Below are 20618 nucleotides of genomic sequence, written 5' to 3'. Positions count from 1 at the left end.
ACGACTAAAGGTATACAAATCCTACAATTGCGGAGTTCACTAACAGATATATACAGATAAGTTTTCATATATTTATCTATTTAATGAATTAATACGAAAATTAGAGAATTCTTTTCTAACAGTGAAAGAAGCAGAGTTGGGACTTAGGAAAAGCTACTTCCTAAAAGATTAAACAAAAGAGATGTGAGTTTATTAATGAATAATAATTATTGCATAACACATGCACTCACACGAATGTGTAAATAATCAAATCTAGTCATTCGACCATTTATATGATCACGCGGGTAGTCACACAAATGGCACAACAACAGCACTCGCAATTATTAACATCTTCACATAATCACATCATGTGGAAATTAGTCAGTGGCGTCACCTAAACCCTCGACGATCCGTACTCTCATATGGCCCATCCTCTCAAACGTGTGCACCCGGGGAGCCAATCCCCCATACCTGGCCTACCGGTCTAATCCTCACATGACCAGTCCTCTCATTGTTTTTACATTCTCTCTTTTCTTTTCCATGCCAACAGGAGGCACCTGGGTGGTCTCCGTCAAATCTAGATCATCAGGCGCACAAAACAGGAGGCCACCCTATGGGCTTCAATGACATCCAAATTATCAAGTGCATACCACATGAGGCCACCCTGTGGTTTCTATATATTCCATGGTATCAGGTGCACACGGGGAAGCCGATCTCCCATTTTCTCGGCTGACGGTCCAATTTCATAATTTCATCATAATCAGGATCCATGCTTTATCGACCGTCCTCACAAACCCATGGTGACCCACTTCATCCCAACTCCACACATACAAGGCATAACATTATCACAACACAATTAATCAAGTATTGCAATTAAATGCAAGCATATTAATCAATTAAACATCGTAATGCAATGCACAATTAGACATCCAAAATCAAATGCAAATAAATAAACAAATAGTATTAACAATAAACAACAATAATAAAATAAATAATAATAATAAACAATAATAATGAAAATAAATAAATAATGGAATAATTAAATGAATAATAATGATAATAAATAAATAATTAAAGCACTTTATTTATTATGTATCAAATTATAGAATTATCTAAATAAGCTTATTTATTATGTTATTAATTAAAATAAGTCTAGGTTCTATCGAAATTTCAACAGAACCTCCCCTAGAAATATGACTATCTACTTGTTTAAATATCACAATAATATTATTTATTTATCAATCAATACACACAGTCCATCTGTCGGACAACTCACAACAACTCATCCTATCCGCCATAACCTTATTTATCAATTATTTGATTACTCAATTCACACAGACCATTCATCAGGCAGTCAATTCAACCAACATATACATTAGCTAAGAATTCCTATTTCAATAACAAATCTTCTAATTATAACTAATATTCATGAAATGTAATTAGCATTATTCAAAATTAACTACTTCTAACAATATGCCCCTAATTAATTCTTAACAAGAATTATATCTAACTAATTATTTGTTAGAATTCAATTTATTCAACTATAAATTTTAAATTTGGAATTTTTACTGAAAATGGGAGAATAGATCTTAGGGCGTACCGGTTGAGAATCGGACTACAATTCCATGATCCTTAATGAAGAGGAGATCATTCTGCCTTTTTGGGACCTCGCCGGAGTGTCGCTGGCAGGTCGCCGGACCACCGCCACCGTTCACGGTGGCCGGAAAATCGGCCTTGCCCAGAAATTTATCACAATTATACCGTTCGACTCGATTTTTCGTCAGGAGACCGATTTTGGCGTCAGTTGCTCGAGATCAGTCCCCTAGTTGGCCGAATCGGTCCCGATAGTCCTCTCCTCGCCGCCGACCATGGTGTTTTCAATTCCTTCCACCAAAACCGTCATTTCTTTGATGGAAATTGTTCACACAAGACGGAGGAATCGATCGGGGCTCACCTTGAGGCCATCAACTACTTGAATCGAGCTTAATCAACAAAAATCCAAGATTGGGAGCTATCGAGGGTGACAATCCCGTTTCGTGCCGTTGGGGACTCTTTTCGCGTGAAGGGAGGCCGGAATCGTGGTCGTTGAGGCTTTAGGAGGCAGTCGCCACCCACCCTCGTCGTGCGGTGGTCGGAGAATGTGGAGGGAGAGGGGAGAAGGGGCTGCTGCTCCCTGGAACGAAGAAGGAGAAGAAAAGGAAAAAGAAAAGAAAGGAAAAATCCTGGGGCTTCTAGAGCATTCCGGTTCGCTTCGAATTGATTTGGTCTAATTCAATGATTTGGCTTGATTTTGCTTGGTTTACGGGGGTTTTCACATGGTTTACGTATCCGATTTGGTTTATTTTTGTTATTTTAGTTAGATTCTATTTTTTTTATTTTTTTAATTTATGTAGTAATCAATTACATACACACATGTATACATATTTATAATAAATTAATAGCTAGAGCTCCATATTTACTCTCGAAATTTCTAAAGGTTTTCAACTCGTAACTTTGATAATGTGTTTTGGGCTTGAGTCCAACTCCGTAAACTTGGGCTCGAATCAGAACTAAGAGGTATTTGCAGCTCACATAGTCAAAATTTCTAATTTTTGATTTAATAAAAATTCAAAAGTTTTGAAAATAAAATTTGGGATATTTCAAAAAGTGTGTCGTTGAATTTTCAAAATGTTATCACAATGTAATAAAATTAGTGGATACCATTTGTTACACTAAAACTATGACAAATAAATTTATCTTTTCATTATTTTGGGAAAATTGTTACCAAATATTTGTTCTACTAAGCATCTAATAGTTCTTACATTTAAGAAATAATTGTTAAAAATCTTTTCTCTTATTATTACCTCGTAATTGGAATAGTAAAATTGCTCAAGGAAACACTTCTTACCATCTTTACTTCCACATATATCAAATAATAGAAACCCATTATTAAGGGAAGCTTAATACTTTTTTGAGAGGTGAAATATATAAATTCACTTTTATAATTTTTTTATAGAAAATAATATGACACTTTAAATTTTTCATAAATATATATTTAAAATTACATATTTTGATAATATTATACACTTCTTTGTATTAGTAACAATAATTTTTAAGATTTTTAGATTTTTATATACAACTAGTTTTTTTTCTGATATGCATTGTACGTTGATTATTCTCATTATATACTTTTTTTTTTATAATCTTTTAATTTTTTATCTATATAATATTAAAACATAAGTTTTTTATTTAGATTAAAATAAATACGATTGATTAATTTGTATTGAATTTTGCCATACAAGATACTTATAATGCTACTTCTTATGTATTTAATTTATTTTTATATAATAAAAGTGATCTCAAAATAAACTGCAACTCCATCTCTAAAATCCAATATTTCAGTCTCTAATTTATATAAATGCAGATTCTTAAAATCTTAATAGGTGCCCAAAAGGAAAATTAAATCATTACTCAATCTTCAACCCCTTGCCTCAACCCCAAATTAATATTTTTATGCAAATATAATGAAAAATAATAATAAATTATTTTTTACTGTTATGTACAAAAATGAGAAAATGATTTAAATTGATAATGGTAATCACTTTGGTTATAGCGGCAGTATTCTTATCCAGTGCATTAGAGAAAGAAATATATGCACATACGTATAAATTCTTGAAACTTTAAAAAATGACCCAAAATAAAAATATATATATAGTTTTAATTTTTTTTCAGTTTCATAAACACTATTTTCTTTTAAGTCAAACAGATTTAAAATATAAGAGAAAAAATATTAAAAAAATTAAAAATATTTAATCATCAAACAAGGGAGATATAAATGTTCTAAATTAAATTGATAATAGTTAAAAATTATTTTAGTAACAAAAAAGAAAATAAAAAAATTAATATTAACAATAAAACTCTTAAGAACTCAACATATAAAGAGAAACAAATTATATTAAAAAATTACCAATTTGAATTTCAAAATCAGCCCATTCTTCAACTCAAAGGGCTATAATTTAATGTTGATGAACAAAAAAAAAAAAAAAAAAAAGACTAAGAAAATTATAAAGCAAATCATGCTAGGATTTAATATTGGTCAGTTAATGAGTTTATTCAAATATTTTATTTTTCTATTGTTCTAAGTTGTAAATTTAAAATAAATAAATAAGTTAACTAATTAACGAAAAAAGATTACATATGAAACGTTCTATCTTCTCCAAATAAATCTTCAATTTTCTGTACAACCATATAAAAAAAAGAATATATTTTTCTCTTTTTCTAAACAAAAATTATGTAAATTCTATTTCCAAATTTATTTTTTAAAAAAATATATCTAATTAAATCATACAAATATAAAGAAAAAAAATCTTAAAAAAGATATACTTTTTTCTTTTTTATTTCTCTCCTAAATAAAATATTTTAAATTATAATCAAAATCAAATCAAATATTTCAAAAATAAAATATAAAATTTTTTAAATATCTCGTTAATATATATATTTATTAAAAAATAAATTTTAAAAAATAAAACTTAAAATTTTGAAAAATTATATATATATATATATATATATATATATATATATATATATATATATATAACTTAATGTATGAAATATAAATTATGAATGCAGGCTACTATCGATGAGGTGCCAAGTCCACAGCCACAACCAAATCACAATAGTACCACGGTGAGATTTTCATAAACAAATAAATAAATATTTATATATAAAGTTCAAATTCCTTTGCTAATGTATTAATCTTTGCTTTCTCGAATTTTTAGTATACCGAAGGCAGCCTTCATCCTCGAGGTAATCAATTAAATAAATAGACATCCAACTTAATTTTTTCAATATAAGCTTTTAACTAGTAATATTAAAGTAGTTTGAAATTTTTTGATTTTTAGCCGAACTTAATTAATTGAAATTTTTTGATTTAGTCAAATCAATCCGAACCATTTTAGTTAAATTAATTTTGATTATTAATCGAGTTGAAGTTAAAGAAAATAAAAATGTATTTAATTGACCGACTCTAAAAAAACATATTTATTAATACTGTAATTAATCAAAACGGAGTAATTTTTAATGTCGGTTAATTTTGATTAATTCGGTTTGGTTAACTTTTGACCGATCACTGAAAATTCAATTTTCTTTAACCAAATATTTATTCATTGAATAAATTGGCTAGACGACGCTCACTACACAATACAAGAAGCCATGTTTATTCCTCTGCCAAAAATGCTGTGCAAAGTGCTTGTGCGTGCCTTCAGGGACTTGTGGTAACAAACAATCCTGCCCTTGCTACAATAATTGGAAGACCAAAAGGGGAGGTCCCAAAAGTCCTTGAATGCACTTTACCTAATTTAGTTCCCTTCAAAATCAATTGCAGCCATACATTTACTTTTAATGTATTTATATACATATTTGTGTTTTGTGAGCAAATTTACATAGCCAAGAAGAAGGAATCTAGTTAGCTAAACTGACACAATCCTCTCTGATTGCTTCATAGTCTTTTCCAGGAATAGATTCCTTACAGGAATTCCAGCAGAAAGCCTCAAGAAATAAACCTATCCAAAATAGGAATTACACAGCTTAAATACTGCAAAGAAACAGAGTATAACCAAAGAACTCAATGTCAGTGAAGAATAAGCATTTAGAATACCCAAAAGACAAAATAAACCAGCTGAACAAAGTAAATTAGAGGCTAGAATAGACAGGGTAAAATAAGTAAGAGGTTTCATTTGTATAAATTTCTCCCAATTTTTACTCAACTATACTTACTTATACAATTCTCAATGAGTTAGTGCAAATTTAGCAATAGATTGATTCACAATAATTTGCCATTTGGAAAGAACAGTATACCAAGCTTTCTGCTCATCAGCTTTGAATAGAATGGAAATGGAGAAGACGGAGCGCATTGTCTACTGCCAAATCCAAACAGTAACAACACCACTAGCATCTCCTGTGAAAAAAAGGCCATGAGGACCTCTTTGAATTTCTCTTACTTCTTGCTCTGCAAAGATCCTATCCCTTTCAGCATCCCTTTCAGTGAAAGACTCCAAGTCATATAATCTAACACAATTATCATTGCCCGAACACAACACAACAGGCTTCCCTTGAGAATCTTGCATGCCAATCACTTTCAGAACCCCAGCCTTCTCTTCTTTTGTGTGCACTTGTTCTAATAATTTGCCTTCTCCTTCTTTTATAACCCAAAACTTGACTGTATGATCTAAGGAGCATGTCAATAAACAGTTATCCCAACTAAGAAGAGACATAACCACATCATTATGGCCTTCCAGTATTTGATTACACTGTAATGTCTCCAAATCCCAAACTTTCACAGTACTGTCCATAGAGCCTGAATATAAGAATTTACCATTAAAGCCAATATTCAAACATGTAATAGGCATTTTATGTGCTCTTATGTTTGCTACCAATTTGAAGGGATTTTCTTCAAAACTTCCTTTCCACACCAAAATATCACCATTAGCTGCTCCAGCAAATAACATATCTTTGTATACCGCCAAAGCATATACTCGACCAACTGGTCCATCTAAGGAGAACTCTTTAATATCAGATTCACTCAAACTCCACACTCTAACAGAATTTGATAGTCCAATAAAAACCCATGAGCCTTCGCAGATAAAAGAGTAAATTTCAAAACCCAAATTGATTACATGATTGCAATTGCCAGATTTACAATCCCAGACCCTAACAGTACCATCTCTACTGCCAGTATAAAGCTGATCAGAGCCTGAAGGAAGAGCAATACCTACAACAGCTTTTTTATGGCCTTGTAGTCTTGCAAGCATTGAGAAGCCATTGCCGGAGAGATACCAAGAGTGCAAAAACTTACAGTTACTGCCGAACGCACATCTTCCCTTGGCCCAGAATTTGCAAAGTTTTGTTGCTTGACTGTTAGGTTTCTTGGCGCCAACTGAAGAATCGTAAAAGTTGTTGGGTTTCTTTGCACCAACAGAAGAATCGTAAAAGGAGGGTTTCGGGTTGTCTATGGTTCTCACCAGGATATCCATTGGTTGATTTAGAAATCGAACAGCAAGGGAGAACAAGAAGAAGCAAAAGATCAGAGGTTGTCGGTAGTTAGGAACCGATGACTTGGCGGAAAAGTGAAGCAAATAGAGGAGCGTAGTATTATTTATAATGCAATTCAAACTAAGCTCCCATTCTCAGTCGGATTGATTAAAGGCGGTTCCAATTGATTAACTTGATAATTAATTTGTTATTTTTAATACTATAATATTAATGTGGCTGTTAGCAGAACTCTCGCCATAGCATATCACTTGCTGACTGTAAAATTCCTTATCTCATAAATATTAACATAAATGTTAAAATATATAAAAGACAACAACGCTGTTTAAACAAAAAAAGCAAATTTTGTATCAAAAATATGCAAAAAAGTGTTTAAACCTATAAAAGCAAAAAGCATGAAAAATTTGTCAAAATGTTAGCAATACAACTTATTTTTAAAAAAAATTTCATTAACACGGGATAAAAATTAATTGCTATAAATCAACAATATTCTAGCGCACTATCTAAGATAGCTTGGTTTAGTAGTTGAAACGCACTAGGTCCCATCCTAGTAATTGCATGATCGAGCTGGAGAGTCTCTCATCTAACCGTTAAATGAGAGGTAGAAAAACAACCTTAGTAAAAAAAAAAAAAAGAGTGATTCATTCGATAGAAGAGAAGCTAAAAGTTTACTGTGCATAGATTTTAGGAATTGAAGAAATTTTAAGAATTCAAGGAGAGAAGAGTGTCGTCACTCGAGGTATTATGGTGAAAGTCCTACTAATTGCTACATCAACATAGCGCAAACGATTCATGGACGAAAGCCACAATCGTTAAGAAAAAATTACTTCGTAGTATCAATTGTAACAATTATAAGAATCGACCAAAATCGTTAGAAAGCTCAAAGTTCAATTTTTTTTTTTTTTTTTTTTTATCATTAGGCCTTAGGGAAATATGTAATTAAATCCTTAAGTTATACCAATATTAATATATAAACTATAATATTTTTTAAAAAATATTCTAACGTTTCTAAATTATACTTCCGTCTCATAAATAGGCCCCTCTATCCATAAAAAGCATATATTACCATCAAATCTCAAAGAAATTATTTTCTTTTATTCTTAAATTTTTATCTTTATTTTTCAACCCAAAATGAAAAAAAAAAAATCTAGAAATTAAGATGAATGGACAAAATAGAGAATGTTTCGAACCTCTTTTGCAAATCGTCACATATCGAGTTAAAATAAAATAAACAAAATTCAATAAAAAAGAATAATATTGTTTGTCTATTAAATCCAAGAAAAGGAAAAAAAAAAAAATGTACTTATACTTTTAAGTAAAAATTTTGGATGCATTTTAGTATGTGATTTTCTATTTACTAATTCTCTCTCTAATCCCTTTTGTTTATGTCTATTAAGCCCTGTTAAGGATTTTTTTTTATCATTTCACTAAATTCTCTCCCGTTTGTCTGCCACATTAGTAATAGACTCATGACAAAATCCATTAAAAACGGACTAAGGGATATAATTATGAGACGGAAAGCATAATTTAAGGCATTAGAGTCGCTTCTTAAAAATAGTGAGACTTATGTGTTAATATTAATATAATTTAAGGATGAGTTTATATTTTTTTTCTTCCCAATTATTTCAATAATATTATAATGTTAATTAAGTTTACTTTATTTATTTATTCTTATTTGCCAATGTTAAACTCTCAAAAATTAAGGATTTAGAAAATTGTGAATTAGCCCTTCTAGGCTTAATTGAGAATATTTATATTGATGGAGAGATAATTGTATTTGGACAAAGATAGTAGGAATCCTGATTTATTTGTTAGTTAGAGTTTATTTAGGAGTTTAATATCTTTTTTTATTATTATTCTTTTATATATTTTATTATTGTATATTATCAGCCAGTTCTTATCATTTACTTACAATAATTATCTATTTTATATTTCAGTTCCCCAATTTTCCATTGGGCAAAAAATTATTACATAAAAAAATTAAGAGTAAATTATTTATTATCTCTTCTAAATTTGCATAAAATTAAGTGATAATTATATAAAAATTAAATTTTGAATAAATTATATATCACCTTAAGTTTTCATGATACATCATACATCAAACCTTGTTAAAAAAAATAAAAAATTACTATTTAATCTCTATATTTTATTAAAATACACGACAGTTCACCTCTATTTTTAGAAATACACTGTCTTGCTTTGGTCTTTGCTTCCATTACATATTATTTCCTTTTATTAAATTTTTGTTCTTTTTTGTTAAATATAAAAATAAATTAATTAATTTTAAGAAATAGAAGAAATAGTCAATTTTAAAAAGTACTATAATAATAAATAGGAGTAATTTATTGGCGTAAAGGGATAAAAAATTGTAGTTTAAGACAACTATGTATTTACCACGAAAATATTGTATATTGTATATTCTTGTTTTTTCCTCTTAGGAATTATTGATCTCACAACCAAAAATACACAACCAATCTGAGAGAATGACTTGATTATTTGAGATGCAAAATGGCTATTTATAACATCCTTACAAGATAAAACAGAAAATCCAAAAGCAACCCACGTTATATTAAAATCGTGGTAACTAAACTAGAAAGAATTCAAACCTGTAACAACATCCTAAAGACTAGGACACTTATTAACAAAATAGCGAACCTTAAGTCATAACATTTCCTCCCTTAAACTAGATTGCCTAAGCAATTAGTTTATTGCTGGAGCCTTACATACTCCTAATTGATCTCTCAACTTTTGAAATAACTTCAGTTTAAGTGGTTTAGTTAATACATCAGCCACCTGCTCTTGTGTTTCACAATGCTTCAAATATACAACTCCTTCTCTAGCCAACTCCCGTAGGAAGTGAAAACGTACATCTATGTGTTTGCTTCTGCCATGCATAAGGTTCTTGGATAACTTGATCGTTGAGCTATTGTCACAGAAAATAGTAGTGTCTTTGCTGCCTTTATCGCCAAGTTCCTTCAAAATTCTCTTCATCCACACGGCCTGACATGAACACGCTGTAGCAGTGACAAATTTAGCCTCTATTGTACTGAGAGTTATAATCGGTTGCTTTCGTGATGATCACGCAACTACTCCTGAACTCAAAACGAAAGCATAACCTGACGTGCTCTTTCTATCCTCCAAACAGCCTGCATAATCACTGTCATAGAAGCTAATTAACTCCTTATTCCCTCCCTTCCTATAAAGGATCCCAAAGTCAGTTGTTCCTTGTAGATAACACAAGATCCTCTTGGCTTCCATGAGATGAAGTTCTGTTGGCTTTGACATATACCTACTAATCAGGCTAACAACAAACATTATGTTCGGTCTCGTGGCTGTTAGATACATCATGCTCCCCACCAATTGCTTATAAAAAGTGCCATCAACCTCTACTCCATTTTCATCTTTACCAATCTTAAACCCCGGAATGATGGGATTCCGAACTGCATTACTGCTCTCCATTCCAAACCTTTTCAAAATCTCCATTGCATACTTCCTTTGGCTTATAAAGATTCCTTCACCAAACTGCATCACTTCAATACCGAGGATGTACTTTTGATGCTAACACCTGCTTCAGATGTCATCAGACTAGGCATTATGCTAGAGATTGCCCACTTTTTCAGCTACGACATATGTCATCCCAATCTTCTATGGGTAGTATGTCTAGACCCCCTACTGCATCGGGTTCTAAATTCGCAAGGCCATAGTTCTTTTGGTAGAGGCAGAGTTCCATACAAGCTTCACAATCTGCAGGAGGACAACTTCGACTTTTCCATTTGACCCAGGGGGATGCTTAGGCATCCAATGTCGTGGTAGCAGGTATTCTTACTATTTGTTCATTTGAGGCGCGAGTTTTGTGTGATCCTGGTACCACCCATTCATTTATATCTCCTGGGTTTGGTAATTTGGACTTCTTACGGGCTTCGTGAGCCTTAAGCTTACCTGAGCCCTAGTATCAGTCCAACCTATAATTTTGGGTCGTGACAAAATCATTGTCTTTATAGTGAACATAGCCTTCCGAAATTTAGTCTTCCACTCCTTTAGAAGATTAGCATGATCGTGTTGTGGTGATGTAGTCTCTATCCTGGAGAGGGAGAGAGAGTCGGTGCTACTCTAATATGCTCCGTAGGTTCGTTTTCAATCATTGTCTTTATAGCGAACATAGCGTTCCCAAATGTAATCTTCCACTCCTTTAGAAGATTAGCACGATCATGTTATGGTGGGGTAGTCTCTATCCTGGCAAGTGACAACAACCTCCCACGAGTCTTAACCTTACAAGTACGTGTCTTTCCTGTTTTGGATAGGTTTATTCCTTGAGGATGTTTTACATGGAGTCTCGCTAATAGGTTCTAATTACAAATGCTTTCTTTAGGTCACATTCTATCATAATTACAATTTGAAGAAGATGCTAGTTGGTTGCTTCTCCTCTTCGGACTGTGAGAATTAATTTTGGTGCAGCTTTAAAATTCAATAGCTTCTGGGAGTGTCGGAAGTAATCTGTTAAGATCATGAAGGAAACTGCTCACTTCTATTGCAAGACAGATTCAAGAAATTAATTGTCCCTCTACTGTTGAAGGCTTTGCACTAAGTGATGCAATTTGTCAGCAATGTCCATTGGCTGTTCATCTGTCATTTTTTATGACGCTAGGACTAGAGAATCTATTCCAGGGAAAGACTATGAAGTAGTCAGAGGATTCAGTCAGTTAAGTTAACCGGATTCCATCTTCTTCTTGGCTATGTAAATTTGCTCATAACATATATATATATATATATATATATATATATATATATATATATATGTACAGCAAAAGCAAATATAGTGCTGCAATTGATTTTGAAGGAAATAAAATTAGGTACAAGTGGGTTCAAGGACAACCGGGACCTAGGGCAGGATTGTTTGTTACCATATGTTCCTGAAGGCACACAAAAGCACTTTGCGTAGCATTTTTGGCAATAAGTATAAGCAGTGCTTCTTGTATTGTCGCTTTCAGCATCTTCTACTGCAACAAAAGAAGAGAAATAGAGAGTTTAATAATGATGAAATTCTTTTGTGTCTATTCCGCTTATTTTTAGTAATGAAATTTTGAACATATTTTTCTTTGTAACGATGGATAGCATTTTTAAAAAAAAAAAAAAAAAGTTTCACTTGATCTTTAAAATTCATATTTATATTTAAGGAAAAATTATAGTATGGTCTTTGCAGTTTGCGAAATATAATTATTCCGTCTCTGTGTTTTTAAAAATATATCATTTTGTCCCTATGTTTTGCATCTATTGCGCTACTAGGTCCTTCTATTTAATTTTTATATCTTTTCCGTTAAATTAACAGGAAAACACAAACGTCAAAAGAGAAGTATTAAAATTTTATACGAGAAAGATTTTACAGTATTAAATTTTTATATTAGAAAAGTTACAGTATGGTTCTTATTATTTGAGAAATATAATTAGTTTGTCCATGTATTTTTAAAAAATATCAAAAGTGAAAAGATATAAAAGCCTACTTTCATCATTTCATTAAACATTGGACGAAAAAAATATAAAATTGGACAGAAGGACCTTATAGTTTGACAGAAATAAACGATAAGAAAATTTTAATTTATTTTTTAAAACACAAAAGGTGACGTATTCCCTAAAGTATAGGGATCCTGCTATAATTTTTTTTGTCTATATTTAATTTATATTATGCAATGCAGAATCAGCTGGTAATCAATTAAATTTTATCCCCTAAGAACAAAAATCAGTAATATCTTATTTACTTAGCAAAATAAGTAATATAAAAACTATTTCACTTCTTGCTATAGATTGGCAAATGGTTAGAGGCTTCTAGAACCTCTTGGAGCTGCAAAGTTCCTACGCCATTGTAGGATAATAGGAGCGACATGATTCCCTGACCTTTGAATAAATTTTGACCGGATAAAAAGCTGGAGGTTGTATCTAACTTACCGCTTCAGGAATACAAAACTTCACCTGCTTGAGGATCAGGTAGTCCTTGTTTAAGAACCAACTGTCCAGCACAGATATGCCCTTCACTATCACGTATAATCATACCCAACCCAAAAAAGCCATTTGCAAGGACCGCCACGTCAACGTTACAAGTGGACTGACCTGGTGTTGGAGCCGGCCACTTGTGAACATCAATTCAGTCATTATGCGTATTTAAAAATTAAAAAAAAAAGAGAGAGAATTTGATAAAATATTTTCAAAAACTTTTTTAAAATACGTACACATGAAAAATTTATCAAAATTTTAAACAATTAAATAATCAAATCAAGAATTGTTTTTTTAAAAGTAAATATTTAGCAATTTTAGTCATGCTAGTATTCTAGAACATTGTATTACACGAGTGCTTCTTATTATAAGTACTCATTATTTCATTTATAATTTTTATTATTTAACAAGAATTATGTTCGTCATTATTTTAGTTTTAGTAAAGAACAATTAAACATAATAATTAGTAAAATATAAATAAAACTATAAAAATAATTAATAATTAAATAAAATATTTACTACGCTTCGATTTTCTTCTATATTGATGTTCTTTTCTATAAAATTTAAATAAAAATATTCATAAATTAAAATTGAACAGGAGATATTATTAACGACTAAAGAGAAAGTTAGTATGGGGCTATATGCGTTGCTTATAGAATATTATATATATATATATATATATATATAATTGTTAGTTTATATATTTGACTTTCTTTTAATACTTTCTCAGGGTTTATTCAATCAACCATAAAATAACACACAGAATTTAATTATTATTATTATTTTTTTGGGGGCTAACATAAATTATTTTCCCTTCGTTTTTGACTTGACTTTACTTAGTGCTTTGAAGATGGAATAGTTTTTCAAATATAGACCCATTTATATGTTCTTGGTAAGGACCAAAAACAAGTGTATAAGAAAAGTGGTTGCTAGTTTCTATCTCCTCAATTTCCCACCCGCCTAAAATTAAATATTACTACCAAATAATATGAATAAATAAATAAAAACATTTAAAAGAACAAAAGTTATTTAATTAAACTACTATTGTTCTTCAAAGTCAAATACAACTTCATCTGAAACTGACAAATTTTTAATAATCATTGTTGTTCAAATTAAGAAAGTCTTCTTCTCCATCAGCTAATCATGGTTGTTCAAATTAACAAAGTCTTCTTCTCCGACATTGGCATTACACTAAAGTAATGAAATTTTGATACTAATAATGTGCCGGTTTAACGTATAAAGTGAGAAATTGTAAGTCTTAAGAGTTTTCACCAATTCGTTAAATATTCTGCACTGCTGCTGTGTATATATACATATGTATATGAAACACTTGCCTTCAATCTCTAATAATGACTTCTCTAAGATACCCATTATCCTATAAGCTTATTGTTACCATTCTTGAGCTTCTGCTTTTATCTCTTTTAGCAGTCTCTGCAACTGGTAAACACCAAGCCTCAAGAAAAGGACTAGAAGAAGAAGAAGCTAAAGCTCTTCTGAATTGGAAAAGCAGTCTCCACAACCAAAGCCAATCTCTCTTGTCTTCTTGGAGTACAAATACTAGTCCTTGCAACAACTGGACTGGAATCAATTGCAATTCTTTCGCAAGTGTTGTAGAATTCAATCTTTCTGACTATGGTTTAAAAGGTACACTTGAGACTTTCAATTTCTCAGCCTTCCATAACCTCCATAGCCTTGTTCTGAGTAATAATTCTCTTTATGGTTCAATTCCTTCTTCTATTAGTAATCTTTCTGAACTCAAATATCTTGATCTATCTCGCAATTCTTTCTATGGAAATATTCCATTTGAAATAGGATTCCTTACAAATCTAAATTCTCTTATTTTATCAAGAAATGAACTCAGCAGTCAAATTCCTACTTCCATAGGAAATTTAACCAATATAATTGAAATTTATCTTCATGTGAATTTACTTTCAGGATCCATTCCTAAAGAATTTGGATATTTGAAAAAAATTCAAGTTCTTGTTTTGTTTGGAAATAGACTTTCAGGATTTATCCCTCAAGAACTAGGATTTTTAACAGCTCTTCAACTTTTTGAATTGCCTGCAAATAATTTAACTGGAAAAATCCCTAAATCTATAGGAAATTTGACAAAATTACAAGGTCTTGATTTATCCGATAACTATCTCTCTGGACCAATTCCTCAAGAAATGGGACAACTATATTCCCTTGTTGAGTTACGTTTGTTTACAAATGAACTTTCTGGTCCCCTTCCAAACATGAACAATTATACCCAGTTGACAAATTTTCAATTATCTGAAAATAGACTAAGTGGTGATTTACCACAGGAGATATGCGTTAGTGGGTTGCTTGATTATTTCTCTGTCCATCACAATAACTTTACAGGGTCTATTCCAAAAAGCTTAAAAAATTGCAATCAGTTGTTTAGAATTAGGCTTGATGCAAACCAACTTTCTGGAAATATATCTGAAGCTTTTGGGGTGTATCCTGAGTTAGACTATATTGATTTGAGTGATAACAAATTGTCTGGTAAGATATCTTCAAATTGGGGACAATGTCGTAACTTGACAAGCTTAAAGATATCTAATAATAATTTTTCTGGTGACATACCATCTGAGCTTGCAAATGCAACCCAACTCCAATTTCTGGACCTCTCTTCAAATAATCTATATGGAGAAATTCCAAAGGAATTGGGAAATTTGAAGTTGCTATTTCATCTTGGTCTTAGTAATAATAAACTTTCAGGTCAAATTCCTCTAGAGATCACAATGTTGTCTGCTCTTTCGTATCTCAACTTAGCAAGAAACAATTTTAATGGGTCCATTCTCAAACAAATTGGAGACTGCACAAAACTATTGGAATTGAATTTGAGCGGTAACAATTTTTCTGAGAAAATACCTCTTGAGATAGGCAGTCTGCTTTCATTGCAGACACTTGATTTAAGTGAAAATTTGTTGATGGGAAACATACCTGAACAACTTGGAAACTTACAGCGTCTAGAGATTCTGAACCTTTCTCATAATAAGTTACATGGTTCGATTCCGGTTTCTTTCGATGCTATGATTGGCTTGACAAATGTAGACTTATCCTACAACCAACTAGAAGGTCCAATTCCTGATACCAAACCATTTCTTGAGGCTCCATTCGAAGCATTTAGAAACAACAAAGGCCTGTGTGGAAATGCTTCTGGGTTGAAGGCTTGCCCTGCATTAATCAACCATAATAATGTAAAAAGAAGCGAGAAAATTATTGTTGTAATTGTTGTTCCAATTTTGTGCACGCTATTTCTCACATTTTGCATTGTCGGGATTCTTTATACTTACTGCCAAAGAGAAAGCAGTAAGTCAAAGGAAGTTGAAACGAGGAACGATCCTTTTGCAATATGGAGCTATGACGGTAAAATGGTTTACCAAACCATTGTTGAAGCAACAGAAGGATTCGACTCGAGGTTTTGCATTGGTGCGGGGAGATCTGGAAGTGTGTACAAAGCTATTTTGTCGACAGACAAAGTTGTTGCTATAAAGAAACTTCACTTGCAGCTCGAAGATGAAATCGCCAATTCAAAAGCTTTTGCTAGTGAGATTCAAGCTTTAACAGAAATAAGGCATCGAAACATTGTGAAGCTTCATGGGTTTTGCTCAAATAGTAATCAACCCTTACTGGTTTATGAGTTTTTAGAAAATGGGAGCCTTGAAACTTTGTTGAAGACTGACGAACAAGCAAAGGCATTTGACTGGACGAAGAGGATAAATGTTATTAAAGGTGTGGCAAATGCTTTGTCTTACATGCATCATGATTGCTCGTTTCCGATAATCCATCGTGACATATCGAGCAAGAACGTTTTATTGGACATGGAATACGAAGCTCATGTATCAGATTTTGGCACTGCTAAGATTTTAAAGCCAGATTCATCTAATTGGTCTTCAGTTGCAGGCACACTTGGGTATATAGCTCCAGGTATGTCATTTCCTTTCATTTCACCCCATAAATTATCAGTAATTCTTCCATGTCTTATTAAGTGAAGTAGTTAACTAACGCCAATTTTGCTCTCAAAACTAAATTTATTCTTTTACCGATCCATTTTTATTTGTGGAGAGAAACTTATCTACACCTAGTATACGACCTCACCCATATGTCAAAACCAATCGAAATTAGTTTTTCAAAGGTACTTATAACCATTTAATGAGAAAAACAAATAAAATAGTAACAGTTATTTTACAAAAAAGTCTTATCCATCTTTGCAGAGCTTGCTTATACAATGGAGGTAAATGAAAAATGTGATGTCTATAGCTTTGGGGTTCTGGCATTGGAAATACTTGTAGGAAGCCATCCAGGCGATCTTATCTCAACCCTATCATCACCATCATCATCATCAGCTTCACTATTGAAGGATTTGTTGGATAATCGAGTCTCACTTCCCAGTAATCAAGTGATTGAAGAAATAGTCTCTGTTGTGGAAATAGCAGTTTCATGCTTGCATTCAAATCCAGAATCACGTCCATACATGAAACATGTTTCTCAAGAGCTATCTACTCATACTCAAAACCCACCTTTGGAAATGCAACTCCATACTATTTCAGTAGGACAACTACTTGGTCATGGAGATTAAATATCCTTAATAGCTGTCAAATATTGTATCATTTTGTGATAATAAAATAATGAAATGAATAAACTGGTTGTGGTTACCTATGTTTTATGAGGATTATTATGCATGTTTTCTTTGAACTTGCCATAGCATAGGTTCTCTCAATAGGCATGACAATCGAATATCTAATCTCTGAGGGTTCTGGATACAATATCTAATGAATAAACTAAGACCCTATTTGATATCAACTTGACTTTTAGCGTTTTGATTATGTCAAAATTCTATCTCTACCAATTGTAGAGTATAACAAAGCTTTTATAATACCCTTTGTTTCACTTTAATAACAGCAACATTTAACATTTTCACAAGAATTAAAAAAAAAAAACTTTGTTTCACTTTAATAACAGCAACATTTAACATTTTCACAAGAATTAAAAAAAAAAAATTAACATAGCTTTTATAATACTCCTTATGTTCCACTTTAATAGCAATATTTGATATTTTCACATAATTAAGAAAATGATTGGAACACTTTGATTTTCTAAAACTACATGGTAGAATGTCTAAATTGTCCTTAAAATTAAAAACTCTTCATTTCATTTTACTACAAAACACCAAATTAAATATGGGTAAAATTTTTTTAAAAAAAAATTATTAATATATTCTCAAAGTCCTAAATGAGTACTTAAAGTGAAACAAGATAAAATGTAAATTTGTTGTTGTTAAAATATAACAGAGGGAATAGCTGTTAAGGATTAGAGAACTTTTTATGAAACTTAAACACTCCTAACATTTAAGGTTTAATTTTTAATTAAATTTTTTTGACCATCATTGTCTTTTTTTCACTCAAATTTAACTAATTAAATAACTAATGTTTTTTCTTGTCATGTTAAATTAAACAGCTAAGTAAATCTGAACACTTCTAATTTAAGTCGCTATATAAATAGATGTCAATCCGAACACTTCTAATTTAAACCGCTGTACAAACAATTAACAGTTAAAACTAATAGCTAACCACTACTAGCTACTGCACTAGCTAAACCCTAAGTATTTTTCCCCTCCCATTGGCAATACATATAAGGTGCAATGGCCTCGTATCCAATTAGCACGATCCATTTTATCCTTGCTTTCTTGTGAGGGAAGGCCATTGGATTTTTTTTACCATTTCCTTTATTAAGAGAATAACGAAGTATAATAAGACTGCCCTAATGTTGCCAAAATCAACGGTTTACTCCTCTGCTGACACGCCTACTTTTGGCTTTCAATGGCAATCACGGACATGTGACTTGCGTTTCACTAAAGAGTTTGGCAGTTATCTAAAGAGATGGATAGAATATTTGGCAGTCTGACTAGGAGCGCTAGTATGCGGTCTAGCACAGGAATGGAACTAAGCAAAAGGTCGAAAAAATAAAGAAGTCATTTGAGCTGAAGATATAGATACTAGTTTAAGTAATTGGAAATTACCCGTTATCTCATCTAATATGATATATAAGTCAAGTATCAATTTCATGTTTAAGTCTGACTATGTAGTGAAAACTGTGGAACAAGCAGTTCCAATTCATGAAGGGTCTCAATTTTTTAGTTCGTTTTGTAAAGAATTATTAACAAAACATTAAGAAAAATATAACTTCCTAGGTATAGGAATGGTACAAGTGGCGTTGAGGCCAGCCACTAGACTTGGGCTAAATACCGCCGCCGTGATCTGCTTAAAAGATAAGTGGCATAATAAATTTCATGATTCTGTGTTAGGAGTGATTGAGTCCTCGCTCTGTGATGGCCCAATTTATTTCTCATGTTACCCTAACCTTACTCTATTGTAGAAACCAGATTCTGCTGAAGTAGAATCTATTGTAGAGTCTTCCCAAGGAGTAGTAGCTCTTCGATTTTTTTCAGAAATAGAACTGTCAGTATAGGTTCTTAGAAGGTCCTTCTCGGGAATTCCTAATGCTCCTTATCCAGTCCCACTAAGAACATCTATGTCCACCATTGGCCCAATCCAATGTTCCAACTATATAAGTGGATTAAACAGAACTGATGAAAATGTGGCCCAACTTGTTTATGAATCTAAAAGCCCAACACCTTTAGATATGGGTTACGATAAAGAAAGTATGGTGTCAAAACCTTTCAAAATTATGATGCTTGAGAAAGAATTATCTCCATTTCACAAATGGTTCCAGATGAACCTAAGTGAACAAGAGCAGGCCTTTTGGCTCAAGAAATATAAAGCCTATCAAGGCCTTCAAGGAACCAAAGACTTTCATGAATTGTTACAACATATGTTCTCCTTAAAACAAAAACTCTTTCCTGATTTTCACAATGAAGCCTTCGTCACTACTCTAGAATCCACCTATAAAACCTTTTTGACACCCAAATGTCACCTCCTTCGCAGCATTCACCCTCCTTTAGCTCCGATTGCTTATAAAACCGACCATTCTCACATCGAATGTTTTCCTTTTTCGCCCAGGGAGGGAACGCCAGCTAGCTTGAGTCACCAACAAAATTTTATCAATCTGAACCTATACACAATGGTGAGCAATTTAGTCGCATTGAAAATCAGATGAATAAACTGAAAGCAGCACGCTATATGCCTAAAGAAAATTCTGCATCCAAAATAGGCAATTTAGAAGACAAAGTCTTGTTCAAACCAATGGGAGACAAGCTTGATTTAAAGCTGTCTAAAGAAGATAACACTGAATTAATATATGAAATTACTAAACGACTCGCAGGGCTAGAGGTAGACAGAAAAAAGAAAGCCATAGCCCCTTTAACGGTAGAAGTAGAGTCAGAAAAAGATGACTCTGAAGAAGAAATTCCAAAGAAGAAAGGAATTTACAAGAATTAGAAGCAATGCTAAAAACAGAGCCTAATGAAATCAATAGGATCACACATCCTAAAGCCAAGGGGATGGTAGATGTCAAACCATACTACCCCATGCCATCTCCCATCAATATGCAATATGAAGAGCCAAGCTTTAATTATGTTCAGTACGACGGTTTGTCCATAGTAGAATGAAATATTGATGGACTATCTGAATATCAGATCAAGAATGTCCTCCAATACATGA

General features: G+C 32.1%; 2 protein-coding genes across 3 annotated transcripts; one reads left to right on the top strand and one right to left on the bottom strand.

Annotated features, from left to right (window-relative positions):
• Positions 1–5087: 5087 nt before the first annotated feature.
• On the bottom strand, positions 5088–7210 carry LOC105630009 (zinc finger CCCH domain-containing protein 48). 2 transcript variants are annotated; one of them, XM_089723665.1, is made up of 2 exons: positions 5815–7210; positions 5088–5551 (listed from the first exon to the last, which is right to left on the bottom strand). In XM_089723665.1, exon 1 carries the CDS (start codon positions 6987–6989, stop codon positions 5874–5876), a length of 1116 nt encoding a protein of 371 aa, XP_089579791.1. In that variant the 5' UTR covers positions 6990–7210; the 3' UTR covers positions 5088–5551; positions 5815–5873. The 2 variants fall into 2 exon arrangements, with proteins under 2 accessions (XP_089579791.1, XP_089579792.1); XM_089723666.1 differs by having other exon boundaries at positions 5088–5519; positions 5815–7209.
• Positions 7211–14153: 6943 nt separating this feature from the next.
• On the top strand, positions 14154–17656 carry LOC105630049 (uncharacterized). Its single transcript, XM_012211737.4, has 2 exons — positions 14154–16926; positions 17214–17656. Exons 1-2 carry the CDS (start codon positions 14340–14342, stop codon positions 17576–17578), a joined length of 2952 nt encoding a protein of 983 aa, XP_012067127.1. The 5' UTR covers positions 14154–14339; the 3' UTR covers positions 17579–17656.
• Positions 17657–20618: the final 2962 nt, after the last annotated feature.

This window comes from Jatropha curcas, chromosome 7 (assembly GCF_041381405.1).
Source record: "Jatropha curcas cultivar XTBG-Jc1 chromosome 7, XTBG_Jcur_1.0, whole genome shotgun sequence".
NCBI lineage: Eukaryota > Viridiplantae > Streptophyta > Magnoliopsida > Malpighiales > Euphorbiaceae > Jatropha > Jatropha curcas.
The sequence above is the reverse complement of the archived record's forward strand: the minus strand, read 5'-3'. Positions and strand labels throughout refer to the sequence as shown.

Coding starts and splice junctions, on each gene's coding strand:
- LOC105630009 (XM_089723665.1), bottom strand. CDS start 6,989: ATGGATATCCTGGTGAGAACCATAGACAACCCGAAACCCTCCTTTTAC.
- LOC105630049 (XM_012211737.4), top strand. CDS start 14,340: ATGACTTCTCTAAGATACCCATTATCCTATAAGCTTATTGTTACCATT. Junction 16,927..17,213: donor ACTTGGGTATATAGCTCCAG/GTATGTCATTTC, acceptor CCATCTTTGCAG/AGCTTGCTTATACAATGGAG.